The sequence below is a fragment of the Marmota monax genome, unplaced genomic scaffold (assembly GCF_021218885.2).
Source record: "Marmota monax isolate L192 unplaced genomic scaffold, Marmota_monax_Labrador192_F-V1.1 WCK01_AAM20220418_F8-fsc00027, whole genome shotgun sequence".
NCBI lineage: Eukaryota > Metazoa > Chordata > Mammalia > Rodentia > Sciuridae > Marmota > Marmota monax.
In genome coordinates this window covers 10,187,879-10,202,794 of record NW_026694617.1, presented here as the reverse complement: position 1 = coordinate 10,202,794, position 14,916 = coordinate 10,187,879, and the positions used below count along the sequence as shown (strand labels likewise).

At 37.3% G+C, this 14,916-nt stretch overlaps 1 protein-coding gene across 1 annotated transcript; it reads right to left on the bottom strand.

The window, feature by feature from the left end:
* Positions 1–1,996: 1,996 nt before the first annotated feature.
* On the bottom strand, positions 1,997–14,577 carry Wnt16 (Wnt family member 16). The gene is made up of 4 exons (XM_046422535.2): positions 14,159–14,577; positions 13,710–13,966; positions 11,583–11,869; positions 1,997–4,976 (listed from the first exon to the last, which is right to left on the bottom strand). Exons 1-4 carry the CDS (start codon positions 14,251–14,253, stop codon positions 4,512–4,514), a joined length of 1,104 nt encoding a protein of 367 aa, XP_046278491.1. The 5' UTR covers positions 14,254–14,577; the 3' UTR covers positions 1,997–4,511.
* Between the last annotated feature and the right edge of the window lie 339 nt (positions 14,578–14,916).

The following is a 14,916-nucleotide window of genomic DNA, read 5'->3' as shown; positions in this document are numbered from 1 at the left end:
TTTTAGAACAATTGTTAGATTCTTGGATAATTCAACTGTTAGCCCCATTGGGATCTACAGTACAAATCTGCTCAAATGACTCTTGAGTTTAGACATCAAGAAACAGTGAATTTTAATTATAATTTCACAGCCTACCTCCATTCTCAGTTTTCCAATCACTTCACACCCTCAACCAAGTTTACATAACCAAACTATGAAAAAAATACTAGAATTGTCATTATATTCACAAATACCCAAACTGTAATTATAGTTTACTGACAATTTTGATATTTTAGTACAATAATAACTTAGTACTGGCTAGGGCATGGATGCCAAAGCTAGTTATTCTGTGAAAGGCTGGTTACTTGACCTTTTGCAGGTATAGTTTAAATGAGGGCCACAGAATGATACATACTTTATGTGGCTGTTGTGGGAATTAAATATATATAATATACATATATATATTTAATTAATTATATATAAATGTATATAATGTATATATGTACATACATGTGTATAATAAATATATATTATACATATATATTTATATGTGTATATGTATAATTAGATCAATACTCAGTTTACAGGGAGTGTGAAGTGTTTGTTAATATTCTCTTTCAAAGGAAATGAGTCCCTCCCTGGTATACCACCATGTCTCCTTTTGTGCTATGCCACATGCCATCCTCCTCCTCCAAGAAGAGTGTGACATCACTCTTATCTATGGTAAAACTGAAATAGAAAAGAATCCAGGCATCTTAGCTCACTGTCCTAAGGAAGGGTTCACCTAAGGGACTATCATGGTTCCTGGGAATGGGATTTGAATTTTTTCTTCCATCTATTCAGCCAAGTGGATCATAATGTTCTAAACAACTAACTGGCTCCAAGTGGTTGGTTTAATTTCTTGGTGTTTGGCGACCTGTGGGAGCTGATGCAAAAAAAAATTATCAGCAACTCCCAAAGGGCCTCTAAGTCAATATTTTGATGAGCTTTTCTGCTTCCACATTTTAAACTAAGTAAAATCAAAGACAATATCTCTTTTTTTTCTGATAGTATTTCAGAAAATTAAAGTGCTTTGAAAATATTTACTGTGACTATCACGTTTCCAAAGATGCAAAATCATAAGGTCATAGCATCTGAACATTCATAATAAAAATTTCCTTGTTATTCTTTGTATGACTATCATAGCTCCTTAAAATATAAGATAGCTATCATCCAATTTGGGATAAGGAAATAATGCAGTTTATATTAAAAAGATTTAATGTGTTATTAATGTTGTGTAAAGGTACTGCAAATCAGAAATGTTGTTATTAGTCAATTTCCTTATCCAGAGGTTACAAATAAGGCCATTAAACACGATATTCTTGATTTTATTTTAAGATGAACCATAGTTTCTATTAGGCAATTCCAAATTAATAAAAACATTGAACTATTAAACTGAAAAAAACACTAGAACACCCCTCTCCCCCTTTTAACACTATACAGGGCTTTTAAATAAATCAAGACACTTTGTACCCACATACATAACCCACAGAGTTTTGGACTTGCTTTGTCTGGATGTGAATTCTGTGATGAAAGAAGCTGTCCTGTGAACACATCACTAGAACTGGGACATGTAATGACTTGCTGGCCAGCATGCAGGCACCCTTTACTGGTGCATAACACCTTGGTTTTCCTCTATGAATTCACCCCCTCTCTGTTCTATGTCATTTTAGTTTGCATGAAACCCACTGCTACTTCCAGGCAAGGGCCGTCAGACAGATCCATGTACCTATTTCCTAACTCCATCCCCCCAGTGGTCATTATGATTGGCTCTGAGATGGGTACATTTAACCAATAAGGGCCAATGACATTCGACCTTTGCTGGGGCTTCCAGGAAAGAGAAATTTCTGTTCTCTTCCAGGTGAGATTACTTTTAGAAAAGAACCTCCGCCTTTCCTTAGAATGAGACCTCTCTCCTTAGAACAAGTATTGGGAAAATGTGAGCATCCCTGTTGCTAAGAAAAGCAGAGAACCTGGAGCTGCTATGGGTGGGAGGGGAGGGCTTGGGGGTTACCACACATTGTGGCATCTGAAGTCAGCCTCAAGTGATGGAGAGACCTGAGCCTCAGTGTGAGTTTATGGATCAAGCTTCACCTAAACCTGTTAAAATTCTGAAGTTTTCCTTTAATATTTAAATCAGTCTGGGTTGTTTTCTGTTATCAAAATAGAGTCATAACTAAGGCAAGCAAAATAGCCTAGACAAGATAAGAACCTTTGCCCTCAGAATGGTGTTCCTAAGGGCACAGTGGTGCTATAACCACCGACTGGGTGTGGGAAGGAAGTGGGCCAACACCAGGCTGTCAGCCAGTAAGAGAAGAGAAACTCGAGGATGACTTCATGGAAGTGCCAAGGATGAGAAGGAAAAGAAGAACCCAAAGATACAGCTTGGGAGTTGGAGCTGTTCTTGCTTAGCACATAGAGGAGAGCCTGAGTTAGCATCAGGTTTTTAGAGTAATGGCTGGGTAATCAGGTATTCATATTATGAAAAGTTTTCTAGTTAAAAGAAGAATTGGTAGTTATTAAAAATTATAGTCTTCCTCTTCTTTTGGTGGGGTGGTGGTGGGAGGGTACCCGGGTGAACCCAGATGTGCTTAACCACTGAGCCATATCTACAGCCCATTTTATTTTTTGTTTTGAGACAGGGTCTCCTTAAGTTTCTCAGAGCTTCACTAAGTTGCTGAGACTGGCTTGAATTCACGATCCCCCTGCCTCAGCCTCTCAAGTTGCTGGGATTATAAGCATGTACCACCATGCCTGGTACATGTTCAGTCTTGATTTTAATACTAGAACTCAGACATTTTCCATGAGTGTTCTCTTTTTCATAAATAATTGCTCTGCCTTGGTAAATGAAATTAAAAGGAAATAGAATGAAAACTCTGGGTCAGGGAAACATTTCTTTATCTTATTCATAGGGAAGAGAATATTCTTTCTTTATCCATTCTGAACTTAGAAAACTTTTTTCTATATAATACTGAAATATTTAACAATGCATAAAACCATAAGCATTTATATTAAAATACAATTTTAAATACATCCCTGTAATTTTCACCAGGAACTTTGTAAAATATAATGAAAATACATGCATGGATATTAAATCAAGAAAGACCACTCAAAAATTCAAATGGAAATGCAGCATTACATACAATATAATAAATATCCAGGATATCAAATCTGCAAATTGATCATTACTCTGACTTAGATTCTTTTATCGAGTTAAGACTTGCTATATAATTTATTATAATAACCTTACAAATTAAACATAACTAATGTGAAAAGAGAATTCAATTAATCTGACTACTGAAATAACACAATCCCCAATATTTTGCAACATATTTTAATCTATAACGTATAAAACTGTCATTTTGGCAAGAAATACACATCCATATAACTAATTATTCCATTACCTTCTTTTTCAATGTTAAAAATAATCAGAAATAATAGTATGAAAAGAAACAGGCTAATCTTAATTCTGAGATAATCTTATTGCCTCAGCTCTTAGGCTTTGGCAATAAATGTCTTACATTTTAATATGTCATATAACTTAAATACCATATTTACAAAATATAAAACTCTGTTAGCAAAATACTATACAAAATACTGACTTTACACATTTAAAGGGTGCTTTTCATTGTAATATATGAGAGCCCTTTATATTTTTACCTATGCTGTATTCCCACCTGTTTTCAGATTCTCCCTCTCCCAGGATCTCTGTGCCGAGTTGTTAACAGAGGAAACTGGTCTATAATAAAATTATGACTCTCAAGATCAAAGATTGTCGTATACCATATAGAGGTTTTTCTAAACAAATTCTCCTGGTTAAAAGGCACTTAAAATCCAATTAATACATTTTACTTTTTTACAGTTTGACTCTTTGTCACTAAATGTCTCCAAGGAACACTTTTTAGGGATACTGTGTTACTTATGAAGATTTTTTTTTTCTATTGCCCTTCTTTTGAAGTACACGAAAGGGTCAGTAGGCACCAACCACTCAGTTTAACTTTTCAACGTCTGTCTATGCACAAACACTTAGTAACATTTCTTCAATTAAAATACTAAGAATAAATGAGATTCATGTTTACCACTCCTGGTTGCCATAGAGATGTCTGTAAAAAAAAAAAAAAAAAGACTGCTGTTCACCCACCATTACTGATTTCCATAACTGAGTTCCATAGTTGAGGATCTTTTCCTGAGTATGGACCAGGTCTCCAGTGTGAGGGTTCTTTCTTGTTGAGGAAACAGATTTATCTTCCTTGTATGTCAATATACAACCTCCAAACCACTCACAGATGAATGCAAACCTTCTCAACTTCAAAATCCCAAGAAATCCATAATCAATGTGTAATTGGATGTCAGTCAGGTAAAGGAAATCTCAGAGGGGCTCAAGGATCTGGGAGTGTAGGAGTCACCTTGGCCAGCACTGTACCAGGAGAGGTACCCTTTGGCTGCAACCCCATTGTTTGTTGCTGAGTCTTGCAGGAGGCTGGAGAGAGCAGTTACTTACAAGTGTGGACGTCAGTCATGCTCTCACACCTTCTGCAGCGGACATAACAGCACCAGATGAATTTGCACTCACACCTCTCCACGTGCCTGACCACATGAGTGTTGTAGCCTCGGCCACAGCACAGGAGGTTGCAACCATCTGCACCCTCTGATGTACGATTGCATTCTCTGCCTTGTGTCCCTGGGATCCCCAGCTTTTTATCTTCCACACAGTAGTTGGGAGACTTATTAACATAGAGCAGGTCATCCTTACGGATTGGTATTTTCCTCTGATCTTTTTCTCTCCTGCGCATTTTCCTCTTTATTTTGTCTGATACCTGGATACTGTTTTCATATTTATCCTTTAACCAATGGCCAATCTTTTCAAAAGAAGACATGGTTTTCCAGCATGTTTTCACAGCACAGGAACCAGAAACTCCATGGCAGCGGCAGTCTACTGACATCAACTTGGCGACCGCCTGAAACCAACAGTAATTGTGTTTAAATGTCAGAAACACAGCTAACTGAATTACTTAACTTTCTGGGTCTGTTTCCTCCTATTAAACAAACAAACAAAAAAAAATGACAGCTTTGAAACTAAAGGATCTTTAACGATTATTTAGGGTTCAAATGTTTTTAGTTTTGTCCAAATGTCTCAATCTTCAGAGCAAATCCAAGTTGCATTTAAAGTAGTAGTAGGCCAGACTATTGTTGTCAGAGATTATCAGAGATACCAAAGGAAAATTATTTTTATTACTAATCCCTTACTCAAATTTGTGGGAGGATGCTCATGAATGCCTGCATGTTCTTGGTACCAGTGAATACATTGCTATTCACAGTGTAATTCATGACCAGCAGCCCCAGCATGCCATATGAGAAATTCAAGCCTTACTCCAGAACTACAGAATCAAAAGCTCCAATTTAATAAGACCCCATATGATTCTTATGCACATTTAAGTTTGAGAAGCACTGATAAAGCAGATGCCCTCAACTTGCACAGTACATTAATGGGGACTCTACAAATAAACCTTGCTCAAACCCTTGAGATTATGACTTAATTGGTTGGCACAAGCTGCTCAAATGATGCTAACTGCAGCCAGTGATGACATCTATTGTTCCAGTTGAAAGTCTTAGGTTTGACCACTATAAAAGTTAGATATGTTAATGTAGGGTAGGGTGGGGAAGGAATAGGGAGAATCCCCTGGTCACAGGACACATGAGAAACCTTGACTAATCAAGTTAAGTTGGTCAAAAGGAGAATGAGCTATAGAGTATGGATGCTTCCAGCAAACCCTTCCTCTTTTCTGGAAAATTAATCCAAAGCATATGTCCTATTCCTAGTGGATCAGTAGCACTATCCTAACAGCAAAAACAGAAAAAGGATAATGTTTTTGTAATTTTTCATTTCTAAGTGGGGCGTTTATGCAGAAATTCCACTTTATGGAGAGGAATTAAATGAGATGACACATAAATTTGTAATAACCCATGAGTTGGGTGTATATTAAGTTCTAAATGTCTCCTTTTTCTGAAGAACAAGTTACAGTAAGAGTTAAGATAAAAAGCTTCAATGGACCTAATAATGCAAAAACAATAAAAGATTTTAGAAATTTAGGACTCTAAACTCTTATATACCAGGCTCGCCAGCATAGCTTCCTTCAATCCCCAGATGATGGCAGAGCAGATTAATAAATCGTCAGCACTAGCTGTAGAGTTGACATTCTGTCAACATGCTGGGCAAAATGAAAAATGGATCCAGCCATTCAATTACTTGGAAATTATGTATGTAATTTCACCAAAGAAAGGGGAAAAAAAAAACAGCACAGTTTAAATTCTGCTTGCAGTTCTTATCACAACTATAAAATGACAAGGGTGTATACTTTGCTAGTTTGTATTAAACCCAATATTGACATATTTATGGAATTACATTTTCTAACACATTAAGAAAGTTTTCTGTACTATCTAGTGATGCAGAATATTCCAAACAACTAAGATTAATTTTCAGCTTTCAGTGAAAGCATATGATATTGATTTGTACAATGTGTGTTACTTCTTAGTCGTGTTTAAAAATAATCAACATAATAATATTTGAACTCCGTTCTTTATAGAATATGGCACATATACTCCTTTTGAAATCATGAAACTGAAAAACTAATTAATGTATCTATTTCTTATTAAACTAAGGCAAAATATGCCCTCCACTGATATAAGAGAAATATATGAAATATGGCACAAAGGCTTACTTGGTTTAATTTATGGCATTTGATATTCACAAAACCCTCAATTCATTAAGACACCACTAGGCAAAGAAATGATCAAATTAATGTGATCCGTCTGTCTTTGTCCAGATTTTAAGTGCCTGAAGGGTTTGAGAAAACGAGGTCAGTCAGTCTTAGGTAGTAACAAATTATCCAAGAAAGGCAAAAACCTAAGAAAGTATGATTATGTGCTTAAGCCTGATCAACATTCCTTATAGTCCTCACTTAGTGATTTAAAGCTGGCTTTTCCTCTGGATCATGACTGGAGGAGCTGACTTGTCCTATTATTAACTGGTTCAGACATCATGGAAGGAGTTGCCGACCAGCAAAGCACGGAGGACAGAGTAGATGCTCATCAAATACTTATTGACTAATTAGTCCCGCTCACTCAAGCAGTTTTAATCCATCCTTGGTTGGTAACCCGAACCAGAGGATGTAATAAAAATCACCTTCATAAACAAAAAAACTGACTGCCCCAGGGCCAGGGGTACTAGGAAACCTTCAGTCAGCTGGACTATCCACCAATTCTTTCACTCTAGCCCTGTCCACAACAAGATTAGTCCACAAAAATGACATGGTGCTTCCCAGGTTTGAAAAATAAAAAGAGATTTTCAAATTCAATTTTTTCAACCTCTGAATTTCTATCTGAGTTTTGGGAGAATTTTTCTACTCTAGAAAACCAACCCTTTTAAATACCTGAAGTTTATAATTTGCCAGTAACATTTTATTTTTAGTTTTATTCCATTACTTTTGAATTGTAAGTGGTTCTAACAATAAGAAATCATATTTTTATCATCTATATGACATATTTTTCTTAGAATCTGTGTATATAAGTGAACTTCAAAGAGAAGAATTCCAATAACTTGACATGCAATTTGAATGACTATACCCTTATAATACTTCAAGGGTAGACCTTGTCCAAATGTGAATTAAAATAAACCCATATAATCACACTCAGAATTTTATGAAATTCAGAGTTTGGGGGCAGATAAACATACACAAGTTAGCTCTACAGAATTTAGCATTTCTCATAGCACATTTTCACAGATAGTTTTACTTCATTTAGTTTTTATAGGAAGAAATGCTTTGTACCTAGTAGGCATTTAGTGAATAGGTATTTTGTTAAAATTCCAATTTTATAGAAAAAGAAACAGCACAAACACTTGTCTTACATAAGTTGATGATTTGTGATATAAGATCTTTATACACAGCAAGATAATTTTAGTAGAACAGAGAAAAATTAAAGTGGATAAAGCAAGTATATTTAAGGAGATTGTATGAACACTGCAAAAATTTTTAAAAAGTATATTCTAGATCTTTTCCTTTCAGGTTCCTAATTAACGTTAAATAGTCATTCTGAGTTACAGTGATAGCTCCATCATTTTCTGGTAACGGGAAAAGTAAGAGAATAGCAAACCGAATGAGTTGTGTGTGGTTATGAGAAAATTCCTTTCTCTACTCTAGTTGAATTGTTAAGGTTTATAACGATATTAACAGAGGAATGTTTTGTTAACTATTGCAAACAGATGTGCACATTTTGGTGGAACATTTTTAGACCATGGGAGAGCAATTAGGAGGGTGGCATTTAATATACTGTATTCCTCATGTCAGTTTTGGTTTGATCAATTTCTAATGAAGTGAAATAGGAAAGATGTATCATTGGTACTTAAGGTAAAAATAGAAACAGCTTAAGAAGTGGTTTAAGGACTGATTGGTCCCACAATTTGGACTCAGAGGTAATGCAGCAGGCGAAGATTGTTTTCCAATATAGTACATTATTCAAACTTTATAGGAATGGCCAGAAAATTGTTGTGGAACATTTTGTGACTTAACATTTCATTTCGTCAATCATCAAATGATCTGTTTAAGTTTTTTATGAAAACTGCGACATGAGATTGGATGGGTGGGTGTAGGATTCCTACTCCTTTGATCCATTTTGTCTCCTTTGGTTCAAAAATATATTTGAACCTGCTGAAAAGCAAAACGCTTACGTGTTGTTCAACTACTTATAAATATTCCTGAAACAGGTCAATGAAAATTTGGGGTTGGCCCTTCCCACTTTGTTGAGTTACTCATCATAAAACAAATTACGGGGTAGAGAAACTTAAAAGTTTATGAGGTGGACATGGTAAGAATGGAAATATTTTAAGCACACCAAAAGAAATACCCATAAATATTCCAAGTCACATTATTCCCAGAAGTTCTGCCCCTGGAAGACATCACATCATTCTGCTAGCCAATCACTATTCGGCAACATTATTCTTGGAGTTATAACTTTAGGAATGGTGTCAGAAACCAAGTGGGAATCAGAGTATTTAAGGTCAGCGGTTAGAAAATCATCTATCCTGCTCATAGCACTACTAAGCGCCAGTACCCACATTTTTCTGAACGCTTTCCTACATTTCGAGTTTGGGATTTTGAGACTAAAAAAATCAACTCAATTGAATGCAGACCTTGAACTTCACTCAGACGAATATGCCTAGTAGATTAAAATCCTAATTGCCAGTATTGAAAATTGAGTCGATTGCTCTTACATGTTAGCTAATACCCTGGAAACCTGTTCCTTGGAGAGTTTTTTGTTTTGTTTCGTTTTTCTTTTGGGGGATTTTTTTTTTCTTTTTTTGGCTACCAATGGAAAGAAAAATACAAAATGTTTTGAATTATAATACCTCATGAGGGAAAGACCAACAAAAACATCAGTGTAGCACTTTCAAAATAACCAGGTAAATATTTTGTAATATTTTTAAGATTCCATTTAGAATAACGTGAAAAAAAAAGTTTCCATAGGGAAAACTCTGAAATTTGTACAAAAAGTATATATGCACATAGGCTGAATTATTTTTTCCCTAGACAGAATAATAGCAGAAAATCTATGTACTATGAGAAAATTGATTTTTGCTAATAAGTAATGGATTAAAGTCCAAGTTGAATAGCTCTTTTTTAAAATAAAATCAGAAAGGAAATAAAAGTTTAATACTAACAGTTACAGAGGAAACTATTGCTATCTAATTTTAAAATAAAACTAAATAGTTGAGATAAAATAAAACTAAATAGTTGCATAATGTTACTTTGAAAAATGCATTTTAGAATGATTTAGGGCTTTTCATAAATTCAGAGACTGCTTTATTTGAGAAAACTAATCATAACATGAGCTCCTACGTTTTGGTTTTCCAGTTAAAATTTTTAAATCACTACCAGATTATTTAAAGAAAGGCTAAAGAAGATATAAGTTCTATGTTGGTAATAAACTTTCATTTAATTGTTTTCTTGTTTTATAATACATGTTTAGTTTATATAACTTGATAGCTTTCTTTTGTTTAACTCTAGAGTTTAAAAGAACGTATGTTATTTACATTTACCATCTTTTATATTACTATGTTAGAAATTATAAGTATTTCTTCATTGGATAATATTTAAATTGAAGCAACATTTTCTAAAAATTTTAAGGGAAAGAGTACTACATAACTACATATTAGGCAAGAGTTATTTAAGTGAGGTAAAATAATTTTTAATTGTTTAAATAAAAATATGGAAAGCTTATATAACTACTGATTTTTTTTACTATTTTGTTATTTTGAAATTAATATTAAAATTGCTTGAAAATTTAAATTTGAATGTTTAAATTTACTGAGTTTGCGGTTTTTGTATTTTAAACCAAGGCAGTTAACTAAATTGGCTAGAACTCACAACCATTCTGAATGAGTCCCAGTATTTACTTGCCAAAAATATAAAACAAATGCAACATATATTTTAAATATTCCTAAGAGATACTTCAACTTTCTTTAATTTACTTCAGGAGAATGTAGTAGATTGCAATGGCTACTCTGGGACCTTTATAGGTTATTGCTTATTTACAATAATATACAAGATGTGTGGATAGTCCTGTCTTAAAAAGTTTATTATGATGTAGAAAATACATACTCATAAAAAAGTTACAACCAGAAAAGTCACTATGAATTGCCAACTAATTCAACTATGTTGTAGAACTCAAACTTTATTGAATCAATATTCAATAATATAATTATACCTAAGTTAAATTAAGCTACACATATACACATTTTAAGAAAACAAAGTAAAAAATCAGAAATTATAAAAGAAGTTAATTAAGTGATTGTTCTTCAAATTTCCCTCCTCTCAATCTACTTTGAATATAGCTACGTTTTAAAATAGCCAAACATTTAATATAACTATAACTTCCTAATACTTATCTGAATTTATGATTTTTAAAAACAAACCTAAATATCTTTAAAACAAAATATCCATTTTATTTAAAAAAGAAAACTTTGCTTTGCAAAAAATATGATAGTAGTTGTTACTTCCCAAGAATGTTTGTTCAAGAAATTAAGAACACAACTGACAGCATGTTTCAGAACCACTGAACAGAAAAATATTGGATTTACAGACACATAATCAAAATTCAAATTTGGGAAAATAATATTTGATTCAGTACCATTAGAAAAGCAGATACCATAAGTCTTATTCTGGCTTTGCCATTAACTTCCTAAGGGGGTGGAGCCAGTAATACAACACGTACTTGTACAATGGTTATTTCATAATTAATGTTTCAGAGTGCAACATATACTAATACATTTTATTACAAGATTCAACTCACATTAGATGTAGAACCTAATAGAATCAATGTGGTCAGTACACACTCTTTAAGGAATATGAGTGCCTGTGGATATATATATGTGTGTATATTTAAATGTGTATGTTTATGTGCTGTCAGTGCTCAGTGTTTAAATCATTTAGATGGATTCATCCAGAAGTGTAATCCTAGTGTTATTTACATAAAAATACTGGATTTGTATTTCATTTTCTTATACATACCTGCCTCCCAGCTTCACTGTTATGTAGGTTCATTGTTAGCAGTACTTTGCTTTCTTTTCCAGTGGTGTTTCTGATGGGGAAGTCCAGGAACTTTCTGCTGAACCACATGCCATACTGAACATCATCAGAACAGCCTCCCCAGTGCCAGCCTTCACTTGCTGAGCCACCATTCTGCAGGGTGGTATCACAGGAACATTCTGTCATGTTGCCTGCACTGCATGACCTGGTCACAGAGTGCACCAGGCCTGCCGCCATCACAGCATAAATAAATGCTGTCTCCTTAGTGCCTAGAATAAAACATAAATTGCCTAATTAGAAAGCCATGTCACTTTTTGTTTATGTTCACAACAAAGGCTCCCACTCATCCTCTTACCAGGCAAGTAATTTTTCAATAGCTTATAAAGGATGCTTACTGTGTACGTATTTAGAAAGGAAGATTTCTATTGTTTCAGCCTTTAAAACAGCAACATTAATTTTCAGTATCCCACTTGAGGGGACTTTCATACATTGTAATGCCACACATTATCTTCATACCTTAAAATCATATTTAAGCTTAGTGTTCAATAACACAGGTCAAATTTAAATTCCTTTGCATGGATTCTGTGAATCTAAAATACTCACAGGAAATCAGAGAAGGAAAGGAAAACATATTTTTAAATTTAAAATATGCTGCACTCACAAAACACATGCTGAAAAAATGTAATATGATTTTTGTTTGAGTAAATAATATTCTTCAGAATGCAAATTAAAATTAAGCCAAGATCAAGATGATTAATAGATAAATGTTACAGTTTACTTTCATGCTAAAAACTAGATTTTAAAAAATCCCTGATAGTAATAAAAAACAGTTAACATTTTACATAGTACAACTCTTACAGTTATAAAGGTAATGAAAAGTAAGATAATTGAAATGTCACTAGCAAAAAAAAAAAAAAAAGTTCTTACCAAAAAGTATCCTATAATGAAATAGTTGTATTTAGCAGTCCTAAAGTAGAGTTTGATCTAAAATCTTTGAAAATTAAAGTTCTATTAAAACATTAATAAGGTGAACTAGAAGGGACTCAGCAGGGCGACATTTTTTTTTTCCTTTCCAGATGTTTAGATTGGAATAGAAACAGTTTCACGCCCATTGTCCAAGAAACCTTTTCAACAGCTAAAGCTTCTGCATTTCAGCAACTGTGAAAAACACTTTTTGTTTTTCTTTCTTCTTCTTCTCTCCCCCAGCTCCCACCTACAGGGATCTGGGCTCCCTCAGAAGGGTGCGCGAGCTAAAACTTTAAGGCAGAAAAGCATTGCTTTGGCAACAGAGTGTGTGTGGACCCTGCGGGAAAGGGTCAAAGGTGGGGAGAGAAGGGAAATGAACCCGAAAAACGACAATGCATCTTTCAGCGACCCGATCCTAAAATTCTTTGAATCTATTAATATTCCAGGAACAATCCTGGCTCTCTGCACCTTTATCCTTACCAAGACACTACACACGTGGAAAGAGAACTTGACTTTATTGCAGCGTCCCCTGTCGCGGGAGTGCGCTGAGGAAGGGAGAGCGAGAAGGAAAGGAAAACAGGGGAGACAGCTAACGTAGTGGTGCTCAGGTTAGCGGCGCTTCGAGTGGTCGGGGACAGGCCCTTTAAAATCCTCCTCCTGCGGTCCACCCAGTGCTCGGAGGAGTCGACAAACGTGGGGCTTCGCTTGGATTAGCCACTTGTCCAGGGCTCGGTGAGCTGCAGAGCCGGTTAAATCAAAGCAGATGCGGCTGCAGCATTCCCCGCTGCCGACATCATGTTTCTCCAGCTGGTCACTCAAGTAGGGGGGCGCTTCGGGGTCCGAGGGGGTCGGCGGGGAAGGAGAGTCAAGAGTTTTTCTGCAACTCTAGCGTGGCGCCTCGGGAAGGAGGAAAAGCCACTGCCCCTAGCGCCCCGGCTCTGTACCTGGGAAGTCCCCCCTCCTCCAGTATCGCACCTGCACCCGGAGTCTGGCCTCTGTCTCTCCCGGTTCCCTGCACTAAAAGCCTTTTTCAAGATTTAGAGAGCCACGAGACCACTCTAACATTATTTGCTTTATTTGAAGTAAATGACAGAGGAGTTGTCGCCTTGTGTTCCCTGCCATTCCCAAGGGTCCTGGACTCACCGCTGGTCAATTCGTAGCCAAAGAGGGGGCTGGTGCCGAGCGGGGCAGCGGCGGCGGCATTGGCGGTGGCGACCATGCAGTTCCATCTCTCGTGTTTGAACTGGCTCCTGCACTCCTGAATGCCCAGCCGGGCGCCCTCGCGGATGCTGGGCAGCAGGTAGGGTTTCCTCTTGCACAGCTCCTTCTGGCGGCTGTTCAGTGGCAAGTTGGCGCAGCCCAGCTTCTCCGGAACCCCAAAGGAGGCGATGCCCAACCACCTGTAAGACACGGCCGCCCCTAGCGTAAGCCGCTCCCCTGCCCTCCTCCCCAATCCCAGATGTTTTCCCCAAAATTAGGTCACCCTCTCTAGGGTCTCCGCCCCTCCTCTCCTGGCCTCAGTTGAATGTTCTGGGGGTTGGGCACCTTTTCTAACCACATAACCCGGGTACCTCTGCTGCCCCCATACTCACATCCAGTTTCCTTGGACTCCGCAGGGGAACAGCACAAACAGGACTGCCCACAGTGCGCACAGGCGGGGCAGCGCCAGGAGTGTCGCTCTGTCCATGGCCCCCGCATGGAGTCCCCCAGCCCCGACCACTCCTCTTCTGCCCCACTTCTCCAGAGATTCGAAGGGCCGGAGGTCAGTTCCTCAGCACCACGTTGTTCGTCGCCCTCTTCCTCCTTGCAGAGAGCATAAAAAGGCAGCCAACAATGATAGGGATCTCACAAGCCCCAAGGCCCCTTGCAGTATGAGAAGGTGGAAGAAGTTCTTTGGGGCCCTCCTGCTCAGAGTTGGAGATGTGCTGGAGATGCGAGAAAGTCCCTCACATTCCAAGGTGTGAAACTTATGTTGATGTCTCTGCGTCTCCATCGCCCCCGGCTTCTCTTCTCATCCCCTCCCCCTGACCGCGCCTGGCTCCTGATTGGCCCAGTAGCGGCCCCGCATCTCATCATCCCGAAACCTCAGGATCCTATTGGCTGACTGCGGGTTCGGCGGGGGGCGCTCTGGACCCGCGGCTCCGGGAGAGTCTGTCCAGACTAGGGGGTGTCATAACCTTTCCTCTGGTTCCAGCTTCCAAATCGCTTCGGGATTGATTCAACCCAAAGACTGACAGGGCTCTTTTGTCTTGGCAACCCAGGATATATTGTGGGTTTGATGGGAGACGTTTTGCCTTCCACCCTAAGGGCTTCTGGATTACCCTCTGGATTGAGTGGCTGGAAAATCTCT

Excerpts from the sequence above, each read along its gene's own strand:
- Wnt16 (XM_046422535.2), bottom strand. The coding sequence starts at position 14,253 with ATGGACAGAGCGACACTCCTGGCGCTGCCCCGCCTGTGCGCACTGTGG. Across the intron at positions 13,967-14,158 it reads GGAGTCCAAGGAAACTGGAT|GTGGTTGGGCATCGCCTCCT; the intron begins GTGAGTATGGGG and ends CGTGTCTTACAG. Across the intron at positions 11,870-13,709 it reads TGGCTACGAATTGACCAGCG|GCACTAAGGAGACAGCATTT; the intron begins GTGAGTCCAGGA and ends GTTTTATTCTAG.